At 58.4% G+C, this 25,082-nt stretch overlaps 1 protein-coding gene across 2 annotated transcripts; it reads right to left on the bottom strand.

The window, feature by feature from the left end:
• Window positions 1-1,935: 1,935 nt before the first annotated feature.
• Window positions 1,936-24,746, bottom strand: HNF1B (HNF1 homeobox B). 2 transcript variants are annotated; one of them, XM_050321752.1, is made up of 9 exons: window positions 24,409-24,746; window positions 19,792-19,991; window positions 18,285-18,549; window positions 17,530-17,771; window positions 10,079-10,242; window positions 7,103-7,235; window positions 6,814-7,005; window positions 6,246-6,364; window positions 1,936-3,753 (listed from the first exon to the last, which is right to left on the bottom strand). In XM_050321752.1, the coding sequence occupies exons 1-9, from the start codon at window positions 24,744-24,746 to the stop codon at window positions 3,733-3,735; spliced, it is 1,674 nt and encodes a 557-aa protein (XP_050177709.1). In that variant the 3' UTR covers window positions 1,936-3,732. The 2 variants fall into 2 exon arrangements, with proteins under 2 accessions (XP_050177709.1, XP_050177710.1); XM_050321753.1 differs by having other exon boundaries at window positions 18,285-18,471.
• Between the last annotated feature and the right edge of the window lie 336 nt (window positions 24,747-25,082).

Here is a 25,082-nt window from a genome sequence, read left to right as displayed (position 1 = left end):
TGGCTGGACTGGCAGAACGGGTCTGGAAAGCCCTCGTGTTGAGCCTTGAGCCAGTGCTGTTGCGCAACCGCGCCTTACAATGTGCACTCACACGGGCGGCACTTGTGAAGCTGCTGGAATTGCTCCTTGTGTTTTGGTGAGCTTGGAAAGGCCAGGGCCTTCCCGGCCAGCAGGACCTCTGCTCCTCCACCGGGATTACCTGGGACTTCCTCAGCAATCTGTGTTTGCTGCTGGACGATGTGAGCCGGCCTGGCCACAGCCCAGCTAGCACCAGGGCCCTGGGATGGCAGTGGGGTCCCAGCACTGCCCTGGCAGTGAAGTCTTCACCCTCACCAAGCTGCTGTCACGCACCTGGGGGCAGGGGCCACGGCACCAGGTGCCCCAGACCTCGGCCAGCAGCCAGCACAGTGTTCCCCCAGACGGGGTTTCCCTGGCTCTGTTCCTCCCACAGTGACGGAGCTGATATGCACCAAGGAGCCCCTGTGTAGGGCTATGGTTTGATAAAGCCCTATTGTGGCTCTGGGGCACGTGGAGAGGGTGGCTCAGCTGGTTTTGACCCAGTGACTTGGCTGGCAGCACTGAGGGTGCTGCAGCACAAGCAGGAGGCAGTCAGGATTTACCCATCCAGGCAGGTGTCGCGGGCTGTGCGCTGCTCTGGAGGCAAAGGAGAGGTCACACTCCTGCCCAGCCCTCCCACATCCACCTTCACACCTCTCAGAGCTTCCCCATGCCCTTCCCCTGACCCACAGCCTGTACAGAGATCCACTACAGCCCTGCCCCTCACTGCTACCCCCTGGCCTCGACAGCGCTGGGATTTGGAGCATTTTTCCTTTGCACTCACACCTGCACTTCAAATGAAATGCAGCCCTGTCCCTGTGCCCTGCCCTGGAGGAGCCTGCAGTTCACATGAAGACAGACTGCTAAAGCCTCGTGGCAGCCCGTGGATCCTCACGTGCGAGGAATTCCCTCATAAGCAGCTTTGAACTGTAAAACAATCACTCGGCCCTGTAAAACTGTAGTGGCCATAAATGAACTTTGTCACGGCTCTGCTGGCTTCTTTGCTCCATAACAACTGCACCATGCACAAACACAACGTGCCCAATAACAGGAGGAGGAAAAAACACCTTCCAGGAGCCTCATTTGACATGACACTGTATTTTCCAACAACTTAATGAGGCAGCCAGGGCACCTGCAGGAGCAAACACCCCACTCAGGGCTTCTCCAAGCAGGGTGGGAATGTTTTTATCAGGGTGTCCTGCTCCAGCTGTAAAGGTGAGTGCCAGATTTCTGCCCAAGAACCTTTCCCACAGCAGCCCACGCTTAACTTCTGAAAAAAATTGGTGCCAAACCAAAACCAGCCGTTTTTGAAGGCATTTTTAAACCCACACCTGCCCTGCACTGTATCTTCAGCAGGGTTCCATCCTTTCCCACTGCTGTGCTCTGAGTCACTCAGCTCTGCTAGCTCTTCACAATCAAACATCTTCAAAAGCTTTTCAGCCACCAGAGCACACCCTCCTGCCTCCCCCTCGTGCTTTACTGGCCAACAGCTCAGCATCCAAAACGGGTGGGGCTCGGCTTTGGCACTCAGCTCCTAATTGCTGTGCTTAACACGCTGCTGCTAAAGTGTGCAGAGAGTGAGGAATAAACTGTGCTGCTCCAAGGGCAGCGTCATTAGGGCATCGTTAGGAGGGTGAGGACAGGGGTCTCCCCACCTCCCAGAGCCTCCTGCTATTTTTGGCTGATACCTGAGGATTCACAGGAAACACATTCAGGCAGGTAGAAATAGAGATCAGCACTGCAAGGGACATCAGGGGGACATGTCACTGCCACCAGCCTGTGTCCCTGCCAGACCAGCCTCTGCCAAACCACCGCAGATGATGCCTGTGGAGTCTACAGACCACACAGCAGCAAAGATTAGGAGGAAATTGTGTTTAATTATGGTATACATTAAATTAAATGTCATTCTGAATATTGGTCTCCAATTCCTGATGACTTCTTATTCACCACAGGACAACTCCTCTCAGTCCCAGTGAGGGTGAGGGTCCCACTGCACCGGACATTGGACAAACAGAGCCAAAGAGCCTTTCTCAGCCCAAAGAAAGCATCCAGTGTTTCTTTTTGGCAGTGGTCATCAGTCCACGGGCACTTCTGCTGCTCTCCATCTCTCTAAATCCCTCTCAGCAGTTGGCACACGCTGTGAAGTTCATGGAGAAGCAGCACAGCTGGGAAGCATTGGATCCATTCCCAGAGGGGAGCAGGTACGGGGGAGCTCGTGTCTCACAGCGGGGAGATGACACCTTTGACAGCTTCCGTGGCTTTGGGAGGTAGGACTTGGGCCCCCAGCATCCTTCAGGTTTCTGGTGTCTGTGCTCAGCAGGTGCCTGAAGGCACCTGGGGTGTGGGACCATTCACAAGCTGGAGATCTTGCTGTGGAGCTTTTCATCCAGGAGCTGCTGCGGGGTGAGACGGGGCAGGCAGTGGAGTGTTCACAGCACAGCCCAAATCCCATCCATGCAGCACCTCGGAGGGGACTGCTGGAGGATGAGAGCACCGTGTGTATTGATAAGGGTGGAGCCAACAAGGCTCATCATCAACTGCTAAAGGTGGAAAAAGCCACCTGTACTGGCCATTTACTGGGGCAGGAGCTGGGCACCCAAACCCTTCTGCACCTTGAGGGAGGAGAAAAGGGAGACAGTCTCTGAACCCCACCTGAGAAAGATTCCACCAGAATTCCTTGCAGCCTCATTCACCTCTGTGGCACCAAGTGCTACAGGCTCACTGGAAACTGCCAACGCTGAACGCTTCCCAACAGGCTGGATGAGTTCACCAGGCTGCTGAGTCCTTCCCCACCCCACCAGGGTCCATCTGAGAGTCCTCTAAAGCAGCAAAGTTGTAGAGGCAGTTTTCCCCACATGGATCATCCAGGTCCTGCCAGGGCTCTGCTCAGCTTGCCCTGTGCCCTTCCTTCACGTGGATGTCACCGTGCAGGGCACACGTGTCTGCCTGTCCTCCCGCAGAGCAGAGCCCGGTGCTGCCTGACCAGTGTCCTTGCCTAGGCCCAGCATTTGAATTAACTCATTTCAAGGAAAAAGAGAAATACAAAACCAAACCCATCCTCAGCTCTGACCTTTACCAAAAAAAACCAAAAAAAATCCAGGAGAAAGAGAAGAGATTCTGGACCAATATATACAGATGGGGAATTGCACTTAATTACAGTAGTTTACATCCATTGGACAAAATTTACTTCTTTTTTATATAAATCTCTATGTATAGGAATGGGGAGGGGGGATGATGGAGCAGACTGTACCTCTATTTACAGTTCAATTGGCTCAGTTCAACAGCACATGCAATTCCTCCCTCCAAACGCCAAGTAACAGACCCCAGTCCCTCTCAGTCCGTCGGGTGGAGGAGGACAACTTCCATATGATCCATCTTCCCCTTCTGCCTGTTCCCAGCACAGCTCGTGCCCGGTCCTTCGGGAGAGCCAGCGGCCTCTTGGAGGGCGAATACTTAAGAATAAAAAAATCCCCAAGACTCGTCTTGGAAACACTGTGTGGAGGGAAGGAGAGGCCGGGTCCGTGCCGCTCCCGGCTCGGGCTGTCGGGCTCCTCGCTGCGGCGCTGGGCTGTGCTCTGGCTGGCGGCTCCCGGGGCTCGGAGCGCGGCTCGCCGCCGGGATGTTGTGGAAAATAAGATCCCGTTGCTATGTGCAAAGGCAGCGAGGTGTGGAGCATCACCAGGCTTGCAGGGGACACTGCGGAGGGAGAGAGAGCAGCACGGTGACCGGAGGCAGGGAGGGAGGAGGAGGAGAAGGCGGCACTGAGGAGGGGAGTCGTGGGGGCACCACAAAGCATTTGGAGGCATCGCCTCCTGCACCTCCCTGGGACCTCGGTGGTGCCCCACAAGCTCGGCCCCAAGCCCTCCCCAGCATCCCCGAGGGGGAGGCAGTGGGAGAACGCTTTCCGAGCCAGCTATCGCCACCCCCTCCCAAAAATAATAATAAAGGGCCTGTTTGTGGCCAGGCTGTTGCAGAGATTGTGCCAAGAGCAGCCAGGCGTGAGGCTGAGCTCAGCTGGGCTGGGAGTAGGGCCGGGGCCTCATCGCTGTCCCCCAGCACTGCTCCCACCTCCAGGGAAGGAGCTGAGCACCCACCACCCCACCCGTCCCACCGCAGCGGCCCCTTCCCCATCCCTCGGGGTCCCCCACTCAGGGTCCCCCCAGCCGGCAGTGGGTGGGGGGCTGCAGGCCGGGTGACCTTGTGGGCTGGAGCACACAGCAAACACCGTGAGGCGGAGATAAGGAGACGCCAGGAGCCTCCCTGACATGTCATTAGGGACGGGCCGCGGTATCAGGTGTTTGCCAACGTAATAAACATGGTGGCTCGGCCTCAAGCGTTGTCAAAGGAACAGGGAGGTATTTGCCCCTTCCAGGTCTAAACAACAACATCTGATAAGAGATCCACAGCATGTGAGGGGAGAGCTGGGGGGTGACCAGGGACCTCCCTCCAGCCTCTGTCCCCTGGCAGGACTGGGAGCAGCCACCTCCACCACAGAGAGTGTTTTGGGGTCTGGTGGGGGCTGTGGGTACAGACCTGCTGCTGGGAATGATGGAGGTTTTGCTTTTTGGGAGAATCCTCTGCTCTAGCAAAGAGGGGGGTGCTCAGGGAGCAGCAGATTTCCCCAGTATCCTCAGTCAGTGACAGAAACCCAAATCACCAAAACTACCCAGGTATTTGAGCCATTTTGGGGGGTGAGCAGCATTTAGACCCCACTCAGCTCTCTCTGTTGCACTTTCATTCACCCCTTGCTAATGAAACCAATGACCACTGAGAAAGAAATCAATGGTCAAGGATAAATTTTTTCCAGCTTTAGCTTGAACATCAAATGCTTGAGAGCAAAAGAGACCCTGAGGGCTGGAAGGCTTCGCTAGGGGTGGACTTGTGTGGGGGGACAAGGGCCAGATCCTGCCCTGGCACTTGCAGGACTGGCCTGTGCTTGTTCATCAAGTACAGGGGGGATAAAGGGGAGGTGGGTGCCCCTTTGCCACAGCAGATGAAGGGTCCTGGCCCCTTGTCCCCCATCCTGAGCCACGAGACCTCCTCCTGCTTTAATTAAAGTGCACAGGAGGGACAAACCCGCGGGACCCCCCACCCCGGGCAGAGCAGTGTCCAGGCAGGGTGAGCGCAGTCCGGGCAGGCAGGGGGATGGCCGGGCACCATCTCCCTGCCAGGGACATTTCCTGTGTGCCCAGGGCTCTCCAGCCCGGCATCAAAGGCAGGAGAGCTCGATTAATCAGGGGCAGTTCGGGCTGAGCGCGCAGCAGATGGGCCGATAACGCCGCGCGGAGGAAATGGTGCTCCCAGGGGCGGCCGTGCCTGACCGACTCACCCCGGGACCTGCAAAGCGTGGGACCCCCGGAGGGAGGGGGTTTATCATCCCTTCCCAAGCCCCCCACACCCCTCTGGGCAGCCCCTCTCCCAGTGTCTCCCCTTTGCAGCCCCAGCCCCTTCCTTCGTCCCTGCCGGGCACCCACAGCGGGTCTCACAGGGATCCCACAGGGGGGTCTCCCAGCAATCCCACACTGTATTTACTCTGTGCTCATTGCAGACATTTTTTTCCTGTCCCCTGTCAAACCTCGGTAAGAAAGTTTATCTGAATGCAAGTTCAAGGCTCCCTCTTATTTATCTAGCGATCAATAAGGGCCACATATTTCCCACAGTCCCCAGAGCTGGTTCTCAGAAAGGGACTATTGTGTGAGGAAAGCCTCACACACCTGATTTGAACCAGGATAAGTCCGGCCTTACACCTGCACTGGGCAGATGATAAAGGTTTATGGGCTGGGGGGTCAGGGCACATCAGAACAACCCCTCCACTTGAGTCCAGCCAGGGTCAATCCCCCTGGACACAGGCAGCACAACATGCTTGGTCCGACTGTCTCAGCCCAGTCTGCATCCCAGCAGATGCTCCATTCCCAGGGATGAGCACAGCCTGGCTGGTACCACCAGGAGCTAAGGCTAAACCCCAAATCCCCATCACGCCACTCGCAAGCAGGTTTTTTGGAGCCTGTCTGGGATGGGGTTCTCAGCACCAAGGGCTCATCCTCAGATGCCATGCAGGTGCAGCACAGGCAGCAGGACGGGGTCTCTGCTACTTCCACCTCCACCCCCATACCCAGAGGGGGAAAAGCCCCATTCCATCTTCCCATACCCCCCCTGCTCCACCTCAGCCACCCCTGTGGGGCCATTACCTGCTTACTGGAAGACATGTTGGTGAGTGTGCTGATGCTGCTGGTGTCCGTCACCACCATCGCCGAGGGGAAGCGGGAGGTGTGGGAATACTGGGGAGGCTCCTGTTTGTGTGCATACACTGAGGAGAGGAGGGAGACAAGTCAGGGAACAGCCACCCACAGCCCTCCCAGCGGGGCAGAGCAGCTGAGCCCTGCACTGCACAGCACAGCAGAACCAGGGACCTGCTCCAGGCATCATGGAAACATGGGTGAGATACAACAAGTCATGGGAGGAGCCCACCACTTGCTTCCAAACCACTTCATTCTCAGGTAGCAGCTCACCCAAGCAGGGAAAGAATGGGGACTGAAGAGCTGTGGCTGGATCAGGTGGATGGCACAGCAGAAGGACAGGGTGAGGCTGGGTGTGGCCACCCTGCACTACTGAGTATCTCGTGGGCTGGTACCCACGGGAGAGGGGCAGCAGCCAAGGGTACCAGCTGGGGCAGGGCAGGGCAGGAGGAGAGCACAAGCTCTTTTCCCATCTGAGTTCATTTTCAGGGCCCTTCGCAGCCCCCTCCCCGATCCTTACTGTGTGAGTTCTGCAGCTGGGTGACGGTGGCCATGAAGGGCTGCTGTGTCATGTGGCCGGGGGACTGCTGCATCAGCGGCTGCTGGTGGGGGCTGTGGAGCTGCTGCGAGAACTGCACGGGCTGCAGGGCGGCCAAGCTGCCAGCAACGCTGTTGATGACGGGCACGCTCTGCGCCTGCGAGGTGTTCAGGCCTGGGAGGGGGGAGAGAGCACAGTGGGATGTCAGGAGCAGCAGTGTCTCCCTCCCCACGGCGGGAGAGGGGCTGGGGTGAGCTGGGGGAGCACTTACTCTGGGCGATGGCCATGACTCCCGAGAGCGGCGTCATGATGAGGTTCTGGGACTGCTGCGGGTTGTGGTGGGACAGGCTGTGGATGTTGGTCAGGGTGCTCACCGGGGGCAGCCCACCCCCCGAAACGGAGATCTGCCAGAGAGCAAGGCAGGACAGGCACGGTCAGAGCACAGCCAAGGGGGTCCTCCCCCCTCCAGTCCAGCAGGGACACCAGGGGGATCAGCAAAGCTCCCTCCCAGAGGGGAGCAGGCACAGCCCCCACCACCCCGGGGTGCAGACCCTGCTGAGGCACCTCAACTTTGTGTTCATAAATAGCAAAGCAGCAGCAGGGAAGGACTGTGCTGGCACTGGCTTCCAGCTCCACCAGAGCACAGCACCAGGACATGGCACATCCCGAGCCTTTGCCATTTTGTTCCCCAAGCTCTGGCCCTCGGGGACAACTGAGGACTCTCAACACTCATTAACTTCTGTCACACTTGTAGGGGAAAGTGGGACATAGAAACTCAGGAGGGTGAAGAAAAGAGACAAAAATCAGATAAAAAGGGGCCTCATGGTGGTGATCTCAGTCACCAATCTGGCAGGATGCTGGTGACAGGGGTGGGTGCGCTCTGCCATAGCCAGTGCCCAGGATTCTGGGCCAGGGTTTAGGGATCAGACACAAAGGCACTCAGTGTGTGCTGTAAGGGCTGGAGCTGGTCCCCAGGGCCAGTGGGGACTCAGAGCCTTAATTCTTTAATTGCTACACCTTCTCCTAATCCCTCTCATTAGCCCTCTCGCACTGAGAGACCTCGATCCCAACTCAGAGCCACCCCTGTGGCCCTTCAGGTGACATTTCTGGACACCAGTTCCGAGCACCTTGTTTGTTTTCCACATGTGAGTCGGAGATAGCAACTGAAACAAATCCATCAATAAATTCCAAAGCCCGGGAGTGACTCATATTTCCTGATCCGGTATTTTCCACTTTCAAAGTCTCTTCAAGGCCAGGTTACACCACACTCAGCTGCACAAGTCAAACAGCTCAAGGCAAGCACACGCTGCTTGCCCGCAGCCCGGGCTCCTTTCATGGGGTGTTTATCCCCAGGGCACTGCACCTGGACTGTGCATGACTGGAAAAGACCCTCCAGACACTGGACCCTGAGGGGAAAACCCTCTGGCACTACCACAGCTAAGGGAAACACTGGAGCATGAAAGAGTGAGCCACCAAGGATTTCTGGAGCCTTAGTAAGCTGTTTCCTCAGAGCTCTTTCCTGAAAGACGCAGCAACTTCCTTGGCAGCTCCTTGTTTCATGTGGGGCATTAAAGGCACATGTTTACCTACTAGAAACCACAGCCTACAGCATATTTCTATTAAATCACTTGCAAGCACTAGCTAGCCCTGCCTAAAGATCAGAGATAAGCTGGCAGGGCTGTGCTGTGCCGCGGTCCTGCCGGTCCCCGACGGGCTGGGCAGTGTCTGTGCCGCGGGGATAACTCAGCAGGGCTGTGCCTGCCCCACTCCAGTGCCTGCTGCGCTTTACCAAGTGGCTTTTCCCAGTTTAATCTGCTCCCTTTCCTTCTCCCATGCTGCCCAGCCCCTCCCAGGGGTCCCTCCCCCTGGTCCCAGGAGCTGGCAGGTGGGTGCTGGCAGCCTCTGCCACTGGGCTTGGCATTGCCTCGTCCTCGGGGACCCCCACCTTGGCCACGTGGTGCTGCTGCTGCCACCACCTTCATCCCTGACTCATTTTATGGCTTCAAGGCTGAGGGTTATGAGGCTCAACACGCCCCTGGGGCGATATGGGCGTGCTGGGACAGAGAGAGTGGGCTGGGGGGGCTGTGGTTTCGCTCTGAAATGTCCCCCCAGCTTGGTGGGGGACACTTGGCTTTGCAGGGTCACTGTCAGAGCCCAAGGGGCTGCACAGAGACCCTCACCAGCCAGAAGGAAAGTGAACCAGTGCCATAGCTGAGGGAGGGGACAATGAGCCCTTCCACGGCCACCCAGCCGTGCCAGGAGACCGATGTGATGGCCCAGGAGGGCCACCCCTCTGAAAATGGAAGTGAAAACTGGGAAAGAGCCGGCTTGGCCCCGTCACCCAGTGCCATGTTTGACTTTCGATTTCGGCAGGAAAAAACAACTCCTCCCAGAAAAGCGGCAGCTGCACACAAACCTCTGCCAGCCTGGATGGGCTGTGCTCTCCTGTCACATCCCATCCCATCCTGACCCCAACCCCTGTACCCCTCCTTGCCCTGCTCCTTCACCCACTCCTCCAAAGGGCTTTGCACCAACCAGGCACCCAGAGGAAGGGGCACCCCAAAGTGCTTGGGTGTTGGAAACCCAGCCCAGCCCTGCCATGGCCCTGCAGCGCTGGATGGGGAGGTGTCCAGACCAGAGGGACACTGATGTCCCATCTCCACTCCTGCCACGCTGCTGTTTGTAGCTCTGCCCAGCAAAGCCCCTGCAGCAGAGCCCTGAGGACATGGGGAAGGGGATGGGGAGAGGCAGGAGCTGCAGGGCTGGAGCCAGCCCTAGTGGCCCTGATCTCCTCCCTGAGTGATGCCCTGGGACAAAAACGTCCCTGCTTGCAAGGAAAGCGCTTCCCCAGCCAAATCCCAAACTTGGGAGGGCTGAGGGAAAAAGTAATGAATGAGCATTTTATCAATACCGTGTCACTGGCGGGGGAAAGCAAACAGCGATCCACCCAGGGCGTTCAATCCGCGGGGCGCGCGATCGATGAGCCCCGCGCGGGGCTGTCCCGGAGCCGCGGGCCGTGCTGGGAGCACGCGGGCCGTGCTGGGAGCACGCGCCGTGTCCCGGGGGGCGCGGGCCGAGCGCCGCCTTTGAGGCGGGCGGCGGGGCCGGCCGGGCACCCGCGGGCCCCCACAATGCCCCATTGTTCGGCGTGGGCCGCGTGTGAAACCCGGGGAAAGCGTGTTTGCTTTGCCCGCTGGGCCCTCTTATCTTATCAGCGCCACCGCCACAATGGGCCAGGTGTACTCACCATTTTGCCGTCGGGCGAGAGCAAACCGTGGCCCGGGTCCAAGCCGGCCGGGGAGACCTGCTGCAGGACCGCCTGGCTGGTGGTGACCATGGCACCGCTGCCGTGGTGGCTGATGGCCCCCGAGGACGCCGCCTCGCCGCTCGCCGCCTGGCTGTACCGCACCCCTGCAAAACACCACGCTGGCATCACCCACGGGCACCCACAGCCCCGGCTGTGCCCACCCCTGCAAAACACCACGCTGGCATCACCCACGGGCACCCACAGCCCCGGCTGTGCCCACCCCTGCAAAACACCACGCTGGCATCACCCACAGGCACCCAGGGGCGCCCCGGCTGTGCCCACCCCTGCAAAACACCGCACCGGCATCACCCACGGGCACCCAGGGGCGCCCCAGCTGTGCCCACCCCTCTGAGAGCTCCCTGCAAGGGGACCCTCCACCCTCCCACAGCATGCGTGGCACAAGGATGCAGACGTGCCAGCTCCTCAGTGACACCCTTGAATGAAACCGGGAGGGACAGCACCGAGAAACGTGCCCCTTCCTCCAGTGCTGCTTCCCAGCTTCGCCCAGACCCCATCTCCTGAAATTACAGCGAGGGGAGGATGCTGAGCTCCCACCAGGGCTGCAATCCCATGCTGCCCACAGGCTCTGATGCCACAGGGAGAAAAGAGAGCCCAGCCTGGGCCAGCAGCCCAACACCCATCTGCACCCTTGTGCTTTCATGTGCATGGTTTACACCCATCATGCATCCCTGTGATGTCCCCATGGCTCTGGGGCACTGGCCTGGGGACCCTGAGATGTGGGAAGTGACTCTGCATCCTCCAGCTCATCCCTCTGTGAGGCTCTCCCAGCTCCCCACAGAGCCAGCCATCCCGACTGCCCAGCTCACAGAGTGGTGGCTGCCACTGTTTCCTCAGACCCTTCTGCACCCAATTCCCTCCTGACACCCTCTCCACAAGTGGATGATTAACAGGTCACCACAGGAAGGCAGAAGGACCAGACACACACCAACCCCCAGACCAGACCCCAGCCCACCCCTGCCCAGAAGGGAAATCTGGGTCAAGCACAGGTCTTCTATATAAATATATTTAATTTGGCTGAAGCACCCTGCACTGATAACCGTATGATCAGGCATGTGTCATGGAAAGGCATCCACAGATCACAAATAATTAACTGAGGAAAACCCATGGGAAACAAAAGTGTCTTTTACAGGGCTGCCTTGATGACTACGGTGAAAAGCCATTTATTAGGAGGAGTCCAGCACTGGGCTCCCAGCCGGGTTCACTGCCCTGGGATCGAAGCAGTGGATGAGGGACAGACAGACAGACCCCCAGCTCTCCTGGGAAAGAAAACTACGGCAAAGCCACCTTCCCAACCGAGACCACCATGAGCATCATCCGCCTGTGATCCCCAGCCACTGCACAGTGACGGTGGGGACAGCTCCCCAAAACGACCATCAGCCAGGGAGGTTCAGCCCATGGACACTGCCACAGTGTCTTGGCTGTCCCAGCCCAGCATGGACACTCCCAGCTACAAAACCACCCCAGGAAAACATCTTCCCCTTGGGATTTTGGGATGTCCTTCTCCTGGGAGCCTGAGGGAAAGAGCTGCTGGTGGCTGGCTTGGTGAAAGCTGCTCTAAGAGCTACTCTGAAATTAAACTCTGAACCAAGGAAAAGGAAAGAAATAATAACTGGAGCCCAGGAGCTTTCCAGCAGCTCCAAAAAGCATCTGCCCAAGCACAGACGGCCACCCACACCCTCCACCAAAACCACAGCAAAGCCGCTCCGTAATCGCCTCCGAGTATTCCCCATCGGCTGCTTAAACACGTCCCACAGATAGGAATCTCCCCACCATGTCTGGTTCCTGATCATTTCCCAGCAAACCCCTTTATCCCTGATAATAAAAGAATGTCCTCTGGCAGGTGGATATTTGCCGGCCCGAGTGGACGTCCCTGCCGTGCACAGGGTAAACATTACTCAACCGGGGCACTGTCACACACATTCTTCCCGCGGCCCCGGCCTCGTGCAGAGGGTGCTTCAGCCGCCGGGCCGGGATCCCGCGGCGCTGGTTAAACAATGGGAGGGGAGATAAAATAAAGCCCTTTCTTCTGGGAGTGATCTGGAAGATAGACGGGAGCACAGGCACCTCCTCTCGGAAGGGAAATCGGGGTTTCTGCTGTCTTCAAGCTCTTTTGGGTTCAGTAAGAACAAAAAAAAAAACAAAAACAAGCCCATTTTAAACCCCAAATCATGCCACATCCAGCTGAGGATGCTGGAACTCACGAGCCCAGACAGCTGAAGTTATGAAGTTGGCTTTAAAACATAGGAGAGGTTAAAAGCTGATTTTCAAGCTTTTCCTTGCAACCCCAAGGAGGAGACGTTGATTGTTTGAGGAACAGTAACCAACGCCGAGATTCCCAGATAGTCTGGAGACCGAGATTTTGGGTCTCCAGATAAAACCACTGAAGACTCCGAGCCCTGACGAGGTTTAACTGTCCTGAGGAGTGCAAGGCTGGGCTCTGGGTCGGTGACAGTGGTCACACCGTCCAGCCCCATCAGGACCCTGCTCTTGTGGAGGCAGGGGCTGTGCTGCTGGGGGCATCCTGAGTCCCCCAAGCCTGTGAGCACCCAGGTCTGCCCAGAAACCACTTGCTGGGCAGGGAAAAGTCTTCTGCCAAGGCTTCCTTTAGGAAGCCATCAACTATCCTGTCCTGGGGTTTTCCCATCCCTAGAATGGGATGGGTGCTATTATTTATATGCCCCCAGGGTTGGGTTGGAGTTGGGCAGATCAGATAATTAATACTGGGAAACCAGCAGCAGGCACTGTTGCTGCTGTCACGGCTGTGGCACACGGAGCTCCCTGATGATGGTACCACCTTCCCTCCGAGCTCCACAGGCTTCCCTTCCTGGGCACCCTCTGCCATCACAGGGCTCACTGAGCCCTGGGATCCCCCTGCAGCACAACCTCTGGGACCCCCCCACAGCACCCCCCCAGCCAGGGTGAATGCACAGGGATATCTCCAGGAGCGAAGGATTGCTCCTGGAGCGAGCTGGGGTCCAGGGTTTATGAGCCAGGGCTCAGACAGCCATCAGAGCCCGACACCACTGCTCTCCTGCTGCTCTCCTGAGCCTCCACAGCTGGAAGCAGCCCTTGTGCAAAGAGATTTATTCCCCCTCAGCCTCTCCCCACAGCTGCTCAAGAGAGGAGTCTGGATGGGGATCGCCAGGAATGGGTCTGGCCGTGGAGCCTGCCCTCCTCAAGGCCTTTTTCTTTGCTGGAGCTACAGCCATAATATAACAGTCTGTTTATGGGACCTGGCCATTGTGTGGCCCCTGAGCTGCACAGCCCGTGAAATGTTTTACTGCTTTCTCTGTTCCAGACAAGCCGCAGGGTCCGGCTCCCGGAGCCGTAACCCCATGGACAGGGACGGGCGGTGTGACAGCCCCCAGGGCAGGGGGGTCCTGTGCCCCCACAGATTTCCACAGCCAGCCCCACCACCCCCATCTTCTTCAGGGTGCCAGACTCATCCCCCTGACCCAATCTGGGAGGGCAATGGGGGGGTTTAGGGCAACCATCAATACCTTTATCGCTTTCATCGCAGCCTTGTGCCATTTTCTCGGAACACACCAGTCCTGTGCCTTTGGCAGGGACAAGCAGTGAAGCAGCTTGGTTCTGCTCTGCTTTAGGTCAGGTTGATATAAGTAAATTGTACTTTTTAAAACAAAAACTCGCTGTACTTTTAGCTGTCTTTCCCTGCTGCTGCCGTCCCACGGCACATCCCAACCTCTGGCAGCAGCGTCTGCCACTTCCCCCGGCTCCAGGCTGCATTTCTGCCCAGAGCTTTGCCACATCCTCCACATCACCAGCAATGCCTGACCCCAAAATAGACTGCAAAAAGTCACCAAAGATCCAGCTGCACTGGGGATTCAGCTCTGGCTCTGCCCCAACCCACAGGGATGCAGCAACATGGACCAGGGTGTGAAAGTGAGTGAGAAAGGCAAAATATAATTTTTAGGGCCATGCTGAACTCAGTGATGCTCCACCTATTGACACCACAGACAGCTGGGTCGCTGATGGGACTGTCACCCTCCCAAATCCAGGTCCAGACAGCACAGAGGGCAACTCTGATTTTTGGGCTGCCACTCAAATTGTCCCTAAAGTGTTAATCTTGCTCAGTTACGGAGGTGCATAGTTTATATCCATTATAAACCCGTTTATGGGGACTGGACCCCTCCCATTTCGCTGCTGTCATAAAGTTCTAATTACCCCCATAAAAGCTGGAAAAGCTCCTAACAGTGCACTGTACCCACCGAGCCCCACAATGCGCCCGACAGTAAAATATTACAACCCCTGGCACCGGGTCCTCAACCAGAACCAGCACCTACCCCAGGGAACACCAGGAAGGACCCAGGTATAAACAGGGGTACCCCCGGACCAAGGGTTGATTGATGGGCTCCTCTTTAAGGAAAAGTTAAAGCACTTAAACTGCCCTTTTGTTTTTTGGAACAAGCTTGGGGGGTGGTACTGAGATATTTTTATGTTTGTTATCTCCATCTAAATACCTGTGTAAGTAACATACCCACATATATATAAATACATATACAAATGATTGCTCTGATACTGCTCTGCTCCTCTGATATTTGCAGAGCAGATATGGATGGATGGATGGATGGATGGATGGATGGATGGATGGATGGATGGATGGATGCATGGATGCATGGATGGATGCATGGATACCCCAAACTTCTATGGGTATGGAGCCCCCCAGGACAGGCTGGAGGTGACGCTGTGACCCCCGGCCACAGGGCCAGGGCATCCCTTTGTATGCAGGGTGGGAGTGGGGGGCGGCTGCGGGCGGGTGGTGCATCACCTAATCTCATCAATGCTCCGATTGTCTTCGGGGCTCTTGAAGATAAAAATGGCATAAGCCAGAGTCTACAGCATGGCACCAAGATAAAGCCCCGAGTGACCTTCAAATCAAACAGGGAACCAAGATCACTGATAAAACCCAGAGTAAGGGAAAAGTCCAGCCTCTGAGAGGAGCCTCTGAGATAGAGAGGCTTTAAGTATTTACCTCCAAGTAGTTAAAAACTACAGCTCGGAGCTTGACAGATGGGTCCCCAAGAAGAGGCCGGAGGATGTTTGATTTTTACAGCTCTCCTCCCTGCCCCGCTGTCATTACACCCTTTTGCAAGACCCCATTGACAAAGTCCTGAGGAGAGGTGACCCCTCTTTGTCCACAGGCACGGGGAGCGGTTTGCAGCTGCCCCACGGCCCTGCCCCACCGTGTCCTGCCGGGGAAGGGGCAGGCAGGGGCAGGGCACGGGCAGGGTCCCAGCGCCGTCATTAAGCTGTTAAGGCATTGAGGGCTCCAGACGCCGCCGCACGCGGGGCAAGGACAGTTCAAATCCCAGCATGGACAGCTGGGATGGGGTCAGCCAGGCACCGGGGATGGATCTGCCAGCGCTGCCTGTGCCCCACCACGAGCAGCTCCCCAGACATCTCCTGGAGGAGGTCTAAGCAGTAATGGACCCAGCGATGTTTTGGGAGCTCCAAGCTGCTTCATGACCAAGAGGTCATGAAGTGGTTATGGCTGAGCTCCATCCCTGCCTGTCTCCCCAAAACCAGCTCTAAAACCCCACAGTGGCCCTCACCATGCCCATCTCCTCCTGCCCAGCAAAGCCGATGGATGTGAGCACTGACCGCCAACCAATTCCCGCAGCCAAGCCCTCCTGACCCTCCGGAGGGGCCTTTCCCCGCGGCCATCACTCCTGCCCTGCTCAAAAGCCCCTCCGAATGGGCTGTCATCGGCCCTATAGCCAGGACCGGCCCCTGCTGGCACCGCTCCGACGGGAAAATAAAGGTTGGGGCTTAACGGCCCTCCAGCCCCGAGATAAATGCCCGCGGTTACAGTAATTGCTGTCCCCTAATAGAAGAAAACAAAGGCTCTCGGGGGGTGCCCCATGCGCGCTGGCAGCCCGGGGGCACATCAAAGGCAACGGGGTTCGTTCAAAGCCCCGGCTTAATTGTCAATTAAGCATGCACGGGGGACAACGGCGTGACAATGCGGGGCTGCATGCTGGTGGGGCATTGTACAGCCCGCCGCGACACCGAAAACAGCTGATTCTGCTGACAATGTGCTTGTAGGGCACCTTGTAAGCAATCAGCCGCTGACAGGAGGGCAAACGTCCTCCCTGTCCCCGCCATTGTGCGGGGCATTCCTGGGGCAGGGTCACATTTTGGTCACCGCTGGCCGGCCCTGCGGGGAGAGCGGTACCCGGGAGCGGGTTCCAGATGTCAGGCACAGGATGCTGCCTGTCCCTCCCGCGGCCGGGAGCTGGGGCAGGGGCTGCCCACCCACCTGGGGCTACCACACCCCTGGGTACCGCTCGGTGGGCTGCCCTCGCCTGCAGCGCCCCAGCACTGATGTCCAGCCGCGCATTGGCAGCGTCCCCAGCCCCGCTCCTCCTCTCCGCAGCCACCTTGCCCTTCCCGCGGGGACTCTCCGCCACACGGGTTCCTTTTGATTTGCCTTTGTAACGAGATGGGTGTGTGCAACGAGCCAGGCAGGGTCACTACCAGGAGGTGGCTGGTTCCAGCCTCTCCGGCCGGGCTGTGCCAGCGCCGGTGCTGTGTCCGAGGGGGACGCGGGGTGGTTGGGACACATCCCCACGCTGACCCCCAGCCCTGAGCCCCCTGACCCGCCCGCCGGGGGCTGGTGGCTGGCTGCGGAGGGCAGGTAAGGGACAATGGGCATTGTTCTCCCAACAATGCCTCCCGCCCTGATGAGCCTCCCTGGGCGCCCAGCACCCTCACAGCATTGTTATCTCCTGCTTAAATCCCCCCGGAGTTTTTAGCTGTCTGCTCTGCCCAGCCGGCTCCTCGCTGTGCTCAGCGGGGCTGGACCGTGGTGTGGAGAGACGGAGCTTGGGGTGAGCCCTGCACCTCCCAGCAGCTCCTTTAACCACCTCCCTGAGCTCTGGCACAGGGATGGGGCACAATTGTGCATCCAGCCTGGGCCAGGACGCACTGCCACATCTTCCTATGGGCTTTGCAGCATTGCCTGTGCACCCCCAAAACCAGTGCTCCCCATGGCACCAGCACTGGTACACCAGGCATAGAGCAGCTCCTCCTACCCTGCCAGGCACAGCCTTCTCCTGCCCAGCCGAGCCCATACGGGAACTCTGACAAGTTAAACCAAACAAGCAAACCCTGATTTATCCTGAGCCCGACATGGAACTCCAGCCCTCCCCACGTGCCTTGCCTGGCCATAACACTGCAGTGACAGCACGAGCTCCTCTCCCATCACCACCCCTCATCGAGGCTGCAGCAGGGATCAGGCTCACCGTCCTCCCCCTCCTCAGGGCTGCCCACGCACAGCACCTCTGTCCCCACCCAAAACAAGAACCAGCTCTGTCACCACCGCCCGAGCACCCTCAGCGAGGGCTTACCTGGCATTTTGCTGGGAGGGGAAGCGCTGGGCTGGTTGTGGTGGGGGGAGCCGTGGGACAGCAGCAGGTTCATGCTGTGGGGGGGCTGGCCCGAGCTGTAGGCGTCCATGGCCAGCTTCTGGCGGAAAGCCTCCTCCTTCCGCCGGTTGGCAAACCAGTTGTAGACACGGACCTCCGTCACCAGGTTGGAGCCGAGCCCGTGAGCCTTGGAGGGGGACACTCCTCGCTGCAGACATTCGGCCCTGCACGTGCAAGGGGACACGTTGGAACAAGGGTGCTGCTGGGGGGATGCAGGAGCCTTGGGAGGACAGGAAAATCTGGGGCTGTTTGAGCCCTTCCTGCAAGCCCCGCTGCTCTTTCCAACTGCATCCATGCTCTAAAAGCCATCCCTGCTCCCTCTGACATTGCTGGAACGCTACAGCATCCCTGGGGCATCCCTGCAGTCATCCCCACTGCATCCCTACAGCATCCCTGTCGCATCCCTACAGCATCCCTCTCACATCCCTGCATCATCCTTGCAGAGCCCCTAATTGCATCCCTGCGGCATCCCCATCACATCCCTGCCCCAGCAGGGAGCTCACTCAGCCCCAAACATCACCCAGATGGGGAAAACAAGGCAAGAAGGGGCCAGACAGCTCAGCAAAGCTGTGCCACGAGCCAGCGGCCGGGGTGGTGAGCCGGGAGCCCGGCGTCACGCTCAGTTTTCGGAAGGAAGGCTGTGGGCAGGTGAGGAGGTGCCGTGGGGCAGCTGGTACCTGTTGCACTCCTCCACCAGAGTCTCCCGCTCCTCCTTGCTGGGGTTCTTTTGGCGCTCGTAGGCTTGGTACAAGATTTGCTGGGAGGCTGGCCCCCACTTGAACCGATTGCGGCGCATCTTCTTGCTGGGGGTTTCGGAGCAGGCGTCGTCGAGCTGGGCAGCCCCCTGGTTCTGCTGATTGAACTCTGGAAAGAGAAACAGCAGCTGATCCTGACTGCCTTTGTCTGTCATATTTCCACAACCCTGGACTGCCTGGTTGAACTCTGAAAGAGAAAGGAGCAGAGGTGAGCTGGCCTGTAGCTGCCGCTCGGAGTCACCGTCCCGCGCGGAGGGGGCCCCCCCCACGTCCCCTCCCGCAGCACCCCAAGCCCACGGCAGGTTTTGGAGCAAGTCAGGTGCTCCCTGCCAGCCACCCCGGGAAGGGGCCAGCCCATTGCCACCCCTGTTTAATGGGGAGGCATGTGCAGGGCATGTGTACGGCCATGCATATTCATGGGCAGGGGCCCTGCCGACCTGCACTCATTTCGGGAGGATTTTTGCAAGCAGGGAGCTGGGCAGGACGACTGCAAAGCCCCCCGAGAGGGTGCCCCTCTCTGCTCACCCAGAGCTCCAGCTCCTGTCCCGTCCCAGCCCAGTGGGCCCCGGCCCCGTGCCCGGGGCGGGCGGCACCAGAGGTGACCTTCGGCGGCCGCCTCAGCCCCGGCGCTTGTCACCACAGCAGTAAAGGGAGATTAATGGGAGGGTTTTATTATTCCCAGTTTTGCAGGAGAATTCTCCCTCTTTTTATAATGGCTTTTCCCCCTGTGTTGGGGGGAAAACGCAGGGTAAGGCTGGAGCAGGCCGTGTTTGCTCTAATGTCTCAAGGTGTGTTTTCAGAGCAATGGTATTCGGTGCTAAACACCTTTCTGCACTTGCCATCTGCTGGATGTTGCATCCTTATGGAGGAGGGAGGCAAAGCCCTCTCCAGGGGTTGTCAGTGCCCCAAACTGCCTCAAAATGGGGCTGTTTTAAGTGCTGTGGGACAGACCCCGGGGCAGGGGATGGCAGGAGAGGAGCACAGAGGAATAGTCTGTGTGCCTGGTCAAAATCATCTGCATTTTAAACAGCACAGGCTGCCCCAAAACCTGCTACAGACAGGAGCAATTTAGGGTGCTTTTTTCTTTTTGATCTTCTTACATTTTTTGCACTTAGTTGCAGAAAATGAGCAGCCTGAGAAAGAGCGAGGAAAAGGGGGCAGAGGTGGGAAAGGCACTTAATTGTGAGTCACCATTAATTGCTTTCCCGGCTCTAGCAAATATAAATACCCAGAAACTCAGCTGTGTGGATGGAACCCCCGAAATTCATTGCACCTTAAATTCATTTTACTTGTCAAGCTGTTTTTTTTGGGGGGATGCTTACACAGCTGGGGCCCGGGGGCCGTGCTGGGACCCACCGGCAGGACCGGGACACAGGGACCCCTCACCCTCCCGCAGCCCCGACGGGCGAGCGCTGCCGCGGGTACTTACGCCGGAGGATCTCCCGCTGCTTGCGGACGTACCACGTGTACAGGGCGGCTCTTTTCTGAGTCTTCATGGGGGTGCCCTTGTTGAGGTGCTGGGAGAGGTGGGACTGGTTGAGGCCGGTGACATCCACCACCTCCCGCTGCGGGATGTTGTGCTGCTGCATGTACCCCTTGATCATCTTCGCCGCCCGCCACGGGTCCTCGCTGCGGGGAGGGAAACCAAGGGTTAATCTCTGCTGGAGGGGGAAAAGCACCCACTATTTGCTTCTTCCCATGATGGAAACCTATTGTTATTATTATTATTACTATTATTATTATTAGAAGTGTCTCAGAAGGACACAAGATCCCTTGAGCGTATGTTTTTCCCCAGCCCCACAAACAGCCCTGTCCTGCCCCAGGGCTGGTGGGATGGGGGCTCATGGAGGTCACGGCCACCCTGGGCGTGCCAGCCAGGCTGTTCGCCCAGGGAGGGAGAGGCAAAGAGGACCCCAGTGTTCTGATGGGACACATCAAGGTCTCCTTGCTGCTGTAAAGCACCTCCAGATCCTACAAGAACACAACCTGTCCATGAACTGCTGCCGTTACGTTCACCGCGACTTCTCCCTTTGAAGACATGCACACACAGAGGGATACACACACGTGTAGGGACATGGGAAGCCTATCCTGATGTCTCTCTGAAGAAAGAGAAACCTTTCACCTGGAGGTGCTGGGATTGCTTCTCCTGCCCCTGCTCACCAGTGTGGTACCTGCACTGTGCCCCGTGCCCCGGGGACTGCCACCGGTGGGCAGGGACCCCTGTATGGCCACTGGATCTCACCTGTAGTTTCTCCCTTTCATTCCCACTGGGACAATGATCGAAAAATCTCAATATTCACTTAAAAGAGCCAATTTCCTCGCTCCCACAGCAGTGCGGCACACGGACCGGCCATATTTGAGAGGCTGAGAAGCCAAGGTCAAAGCAGGCACACAAACCCCAGTGGGTCCCCGAACGCAAAACCAAAACCAAACACCCCAATAACTTGAAGTCATTCCTGAATATTATTAAACACCTTAACTTGGCTCCTGTAGGATCCAGATGTAAATTACTCTTCACTAAATCACATTACTCTGGTGTCCTTGGGGTAGCTAACACCGATTCAGGGAACAAATAAAATTACAGCCCAAAATCCAAATGCTGCCCTCAGTCTTTAGCTCTGTCCAAAGCCCCACGCAATGGCAGAGGAACAGGTCAACACATCTGTGCTGTGTCCAAGACCCCCAGGTTTATTCTGGGCTAACAGGAAGCATTTTAGTGCTGAAAAATCGGTGTGAGCCCAAACCTGGTCACAGTCATGCACTCAAATAATGCGATACCCCAACGCCGCGCTTGGAACGGCCGTTCGACTGCTTTCCCAATTCATTACTTGCTTTGGATCCTTCAGCTTGTCAAGTGCAAAAAAAGAAAAACCACCAACAAGTAGATTTCTTACTTTTTGTCCTGAATGCAGCGTGAAAACAAAGCCGGTTGGATCCACAGCAAAAGTACCGGAGCAGAGCCAGCCGGGGCTGTGTCACACCCCGGGAAGGAGGCACGGAGCCTTCCTGGAGACGCTGAGCCTGTGCCCAACCCTGCATCCTCCTGGGACAGGAGCCCCACTGCACATGGGGGTCCTCTACGTGGTGATGGTACCCAGGAGAAGGTGGGAAACAAGGAGAAGGATGTGGAGAAAGTGTCCTTTCCAGCGACGCCGGGCAAAGCCGCCATCCGCCGTGCCCAAACCGAGGGGCTCGGGCGGACCTTTGTCACAGGCAGTTCATGTCACCTAACTGATCCCACTAATTACTGATTAATAATAAGTTAATGAAACAGAGGTCATTATCATTTCTAAGAGCAGTCTGGTTCACAGTGGAGCCCAGGGAGGCGTTTTCCCAGAGTGAAACCGTGAGCCGGTGCAGCAGAGCACACTTGGAAAATGTCAAATGAGCAGCTCGGGGGTTACAGGTGGGATTTCAGAATTCAAATAAAAAATTTGGCAGCATTTTGGCTGAAAAAAAAATATGTGAGAATTAGGGCAAAAGTCCCGCAATTTCATTATTTTAAGAAAGGTTTCACCTTGACATTTCCAGCGTGTTTCACACTTACGCTTTCAAAACAATTATTCAGCCCTTAATTTCCGAGCAGTGATTTTTCCTTTACAAATCAACTTGACCGTATTCAAAAGGGTTAAACAACCTGAAACCAAACCCAAACATTTTGTTTCATGTTAAACAAAATGTTTGGACTTGACCCAAAATGAAAGTTTGAGTGTTTGTTTGGCCTCTTTTTTTTTTTTCTTTCTTTTTTGGTTAACCTAAAAAGCCAGAGAGGAAAACCTTTTGAGTCAACACCAACTCTTTTTCTTTTATTCTGTCACCAAAATGAAATAAAACAAACATTAATCGTCCAATCTTCACCAGGACTTTACACGCAAAAAAAATCCAAAATCCTGACCCAACCCAGGAGTGCTTTCTAATACTGACAAACCAGTTTATAGTCCAGACTCCACGATCCTTCTCCAACAAAATCACAGAAAGGTGGGTTTTTCTTGCACAAAATTATCCCCAATCAAGCTTGGCTACCAATACTGCCCAAGAAAGAGTCGTTTCCCTGCCCAGCCTCATGCACAGGCAGGAAGCAAATCTCTCCCCAGAGATTCCCAGACCCACTCACCCCTTTTTCAGCCTGGAAAACAGGTAAATACACTCCACATCCTTGGAGAAATATGCCAAGAATTTATAGAGATGGATTATAAACACGGCTCCCTACAGAAACGATCTCCCTGATCGGAATCTTCCTGCGCACCAGGAATCGGCTGCGCCCGCCGCTCCACACACCTTTGGGGGTGGCTTTGCTGGGTCCCCAGGATGGGCAGTTTTCCCACAGTCCCCAGCCCGTGGATGGGATCTGGGTGCTCCTGGGATATGTTATTTGCCTGAGTGGGGTCTGGGCGAGCCCTGGCAGGCGGGACAGGGCAGGGAGGGAGCCGTGGGGTGTCTTGCCCCGGAGTGGGCTCTGTGTGCTGCCTGCTGGGGTGAACCAACTGGGACCACGGCACCCTCCGTGCTGGGGGGGACACCAAAGCCCTGACCGTGGTCCCAGAGAGCTGCAGGGTTGAGCACCCCCAGGGATGTGGGAATAGCCTGAGAGAGAGCCAGTCCTGGGGTTGGGACACCAGGAGAGTGGGAGAAGAGGGGTTCAGCCCCAGAGAGTGGCTGCAATCAGTGTCTCCCAACTCCCCTACCCGCTCCCTCTCCAAGTACAAAGGCCTCTCTTAGAGCAAACACGAGCTCTTTGCAAAGGCTCCTCAGGGACATGTGCCCGCTCTTGTTTGCACCAAAGGCAAACTTTGCACAGAAACACCTGTGGGAGAGCAGTGATCCCGGGGATCGGCCTGCTCGGCCCCCCCACGGCCACCCGGGCACCCCCGGGAGGGACAGAGCCAGCAAGGGGGGACTGGGGACAGGTGGGAGCACCCAGGGGTGCAGGGCACGGTGCTACACAGGAGGGGTGGGAACCCACCGGGAAAGGCCTGCGGTGGATTCTCCCTCACACGGAGCCCCTTTGGCACTGCGAGGGTCCCAGCCGAGCCCCTGGGCAGGTACAGGTGGTGCTGCCCCGTCCCCAAAGGCACCATCTGCCCTGCTGCTGAAGCCCCGGGATGTCAGAGGGGATAAGCCGGGGCTGGCCCCGGGCTCTGCGGGCTGGCAGAGGGCAGGGGCACACACCGGGGCCGGGTGCGCTGGGCATCGCGACAGGCACCCGAACCGCAGTGCAAGGCGGGGGGACACACGGACGGACCCCGAGAGGCTCACGCAGGGATGTCCCCGTGGGACTCCCACCCGCTCACACCTCCCCGGGCCACCGCCGGGTGAGTCACGGTCGCCCCGCGTCCGTGGGAGAAGCGGCGGCTGCCGCTGCCCCGGGGTCCGGAGAGGGGTCGGTGCCGCCCCCGCCCCGCCGAGCCCGGGGCTGCCCCGCTCGGACCGGCCCGGCTTGGCTCGGCGCGGAGTCCTGCCCGCCGCCGTCGGGGGTTCCCTCCTCCTTCCCCCCTCCCGGGCCGCTTTACAACCCCGACAATGAATAACCCGCCGCCCCGATCGCCCCGATCGCGGCCCTTTGTGTATCTTTCAGTTGATGATTTATAGAAATAAATTAATAACGCCCCGGGCTCCACGTGGTGAGGTTTATGTTTGAGCTGCCGGCGCGGAGGGACGCAGCCCGCGGCCGGTCCGAGCCCCCACGCCGCGGCAAGCCGGGCCCCACCGAGACGGGCGGGCGGGCAGCCCCCGACGGGGCGGGGGGACCGGGCTCCGACCTCCCCTGCCCGATCCCCTCGGCCGCGGGGTCCCCGCCCGGCTGCCCAACACCGCCGGGCAGGGAGCGCCGGGACCCGGCACCGGGCGGGACACACCGAGCAGGGAGCGCCGGGACTGACGGCGGGGCGGGCGGGGAGCACCGGGACCCGCCACCGGGTGGGGAGCACCGGGCAGGGCGCGCCGGGACCCACACACCGCGAACGAACCCGCGCAGGACGCTCGGGGCCGTGGGAGCGAGCGCCTGCGGACGGACCCCTGCGCGCCGGGGTGCGCCCGGTGCCGGTACCTGATCATCCTGTCCACCTCCGAGCGCAGCTCCACGGCCTCCTCCGTGTTGAGCGACTGCAGCTCGCGGAGGATCGGCGGCGTGTCGAAGTCGTCGCCGTCCTCGGAGCCCTCGTCGCCCGAGAGCTTGCCCTTGCCGTGCCCGTTGGCCAGCGGCGGGAGGGCGGCCCTGCCGTCGGGGGGCCCGCCGGGAGACAGCGGCAAGTTCTCCAGCTTGACGCCGAAGCCGGCGGCGGGCACCATGTCCTCCAGGGCGCGGATCAGCCCCTCCTTGGTGGCCCCGGAGCTGAGCAGGGCGCCCAGCAGCTCCCGTTGCAGGGCGCTCAGCTGGGACACCATCCTCCCGGCCCCGCCGCTCGCCTCCCGCCTCCCCGCTCCGCCCCGGCCGCGGCTGCTGCGGGCCGCGGGCCGCCCTCTACCAAGCCATGACCGCCACCATTAGGCAATATACCCTATGCAAATCAGCCGAGGCCTCTCCTCCGGCCCCGGCCCCCGCCCCGGCCCGGCCCGGCCCGGCCCTTAGCGCCCGCCGGGGCGGACTTTGCCTCGCCGCCACCGGGAGGCCCCGGGGAGCGGCGGGGGCAGCGCCGGGCGGGACGGGACGGGACGGGGCAGACGCGAAGGTGGCCCTGAGCGCCCCAGCCCCGGCTGCCGTCGGGGGTCCCGGTGCCCGTC

The sequence above is a fragment of the Myiozetetes cayanensis genome, unplaced genomic scaffold, assembly GCF_022539395.1.
Source record: "Myiozetetes cayanensis isolate MyiCay16 unplaced genomic scaffold, myiCay2020 scf27, whole genome shotgun sequence".
NCBI classification, from domain to species: Eukaryota; Metazoa; Chordata; class Aves; order Passeriformes; family Tyrannidae; genus Myiozetetes; species Myiozetetes cayanensis.
This window is presented reverse-complemented; position numbering and strand designations above follow the sequence as displayed.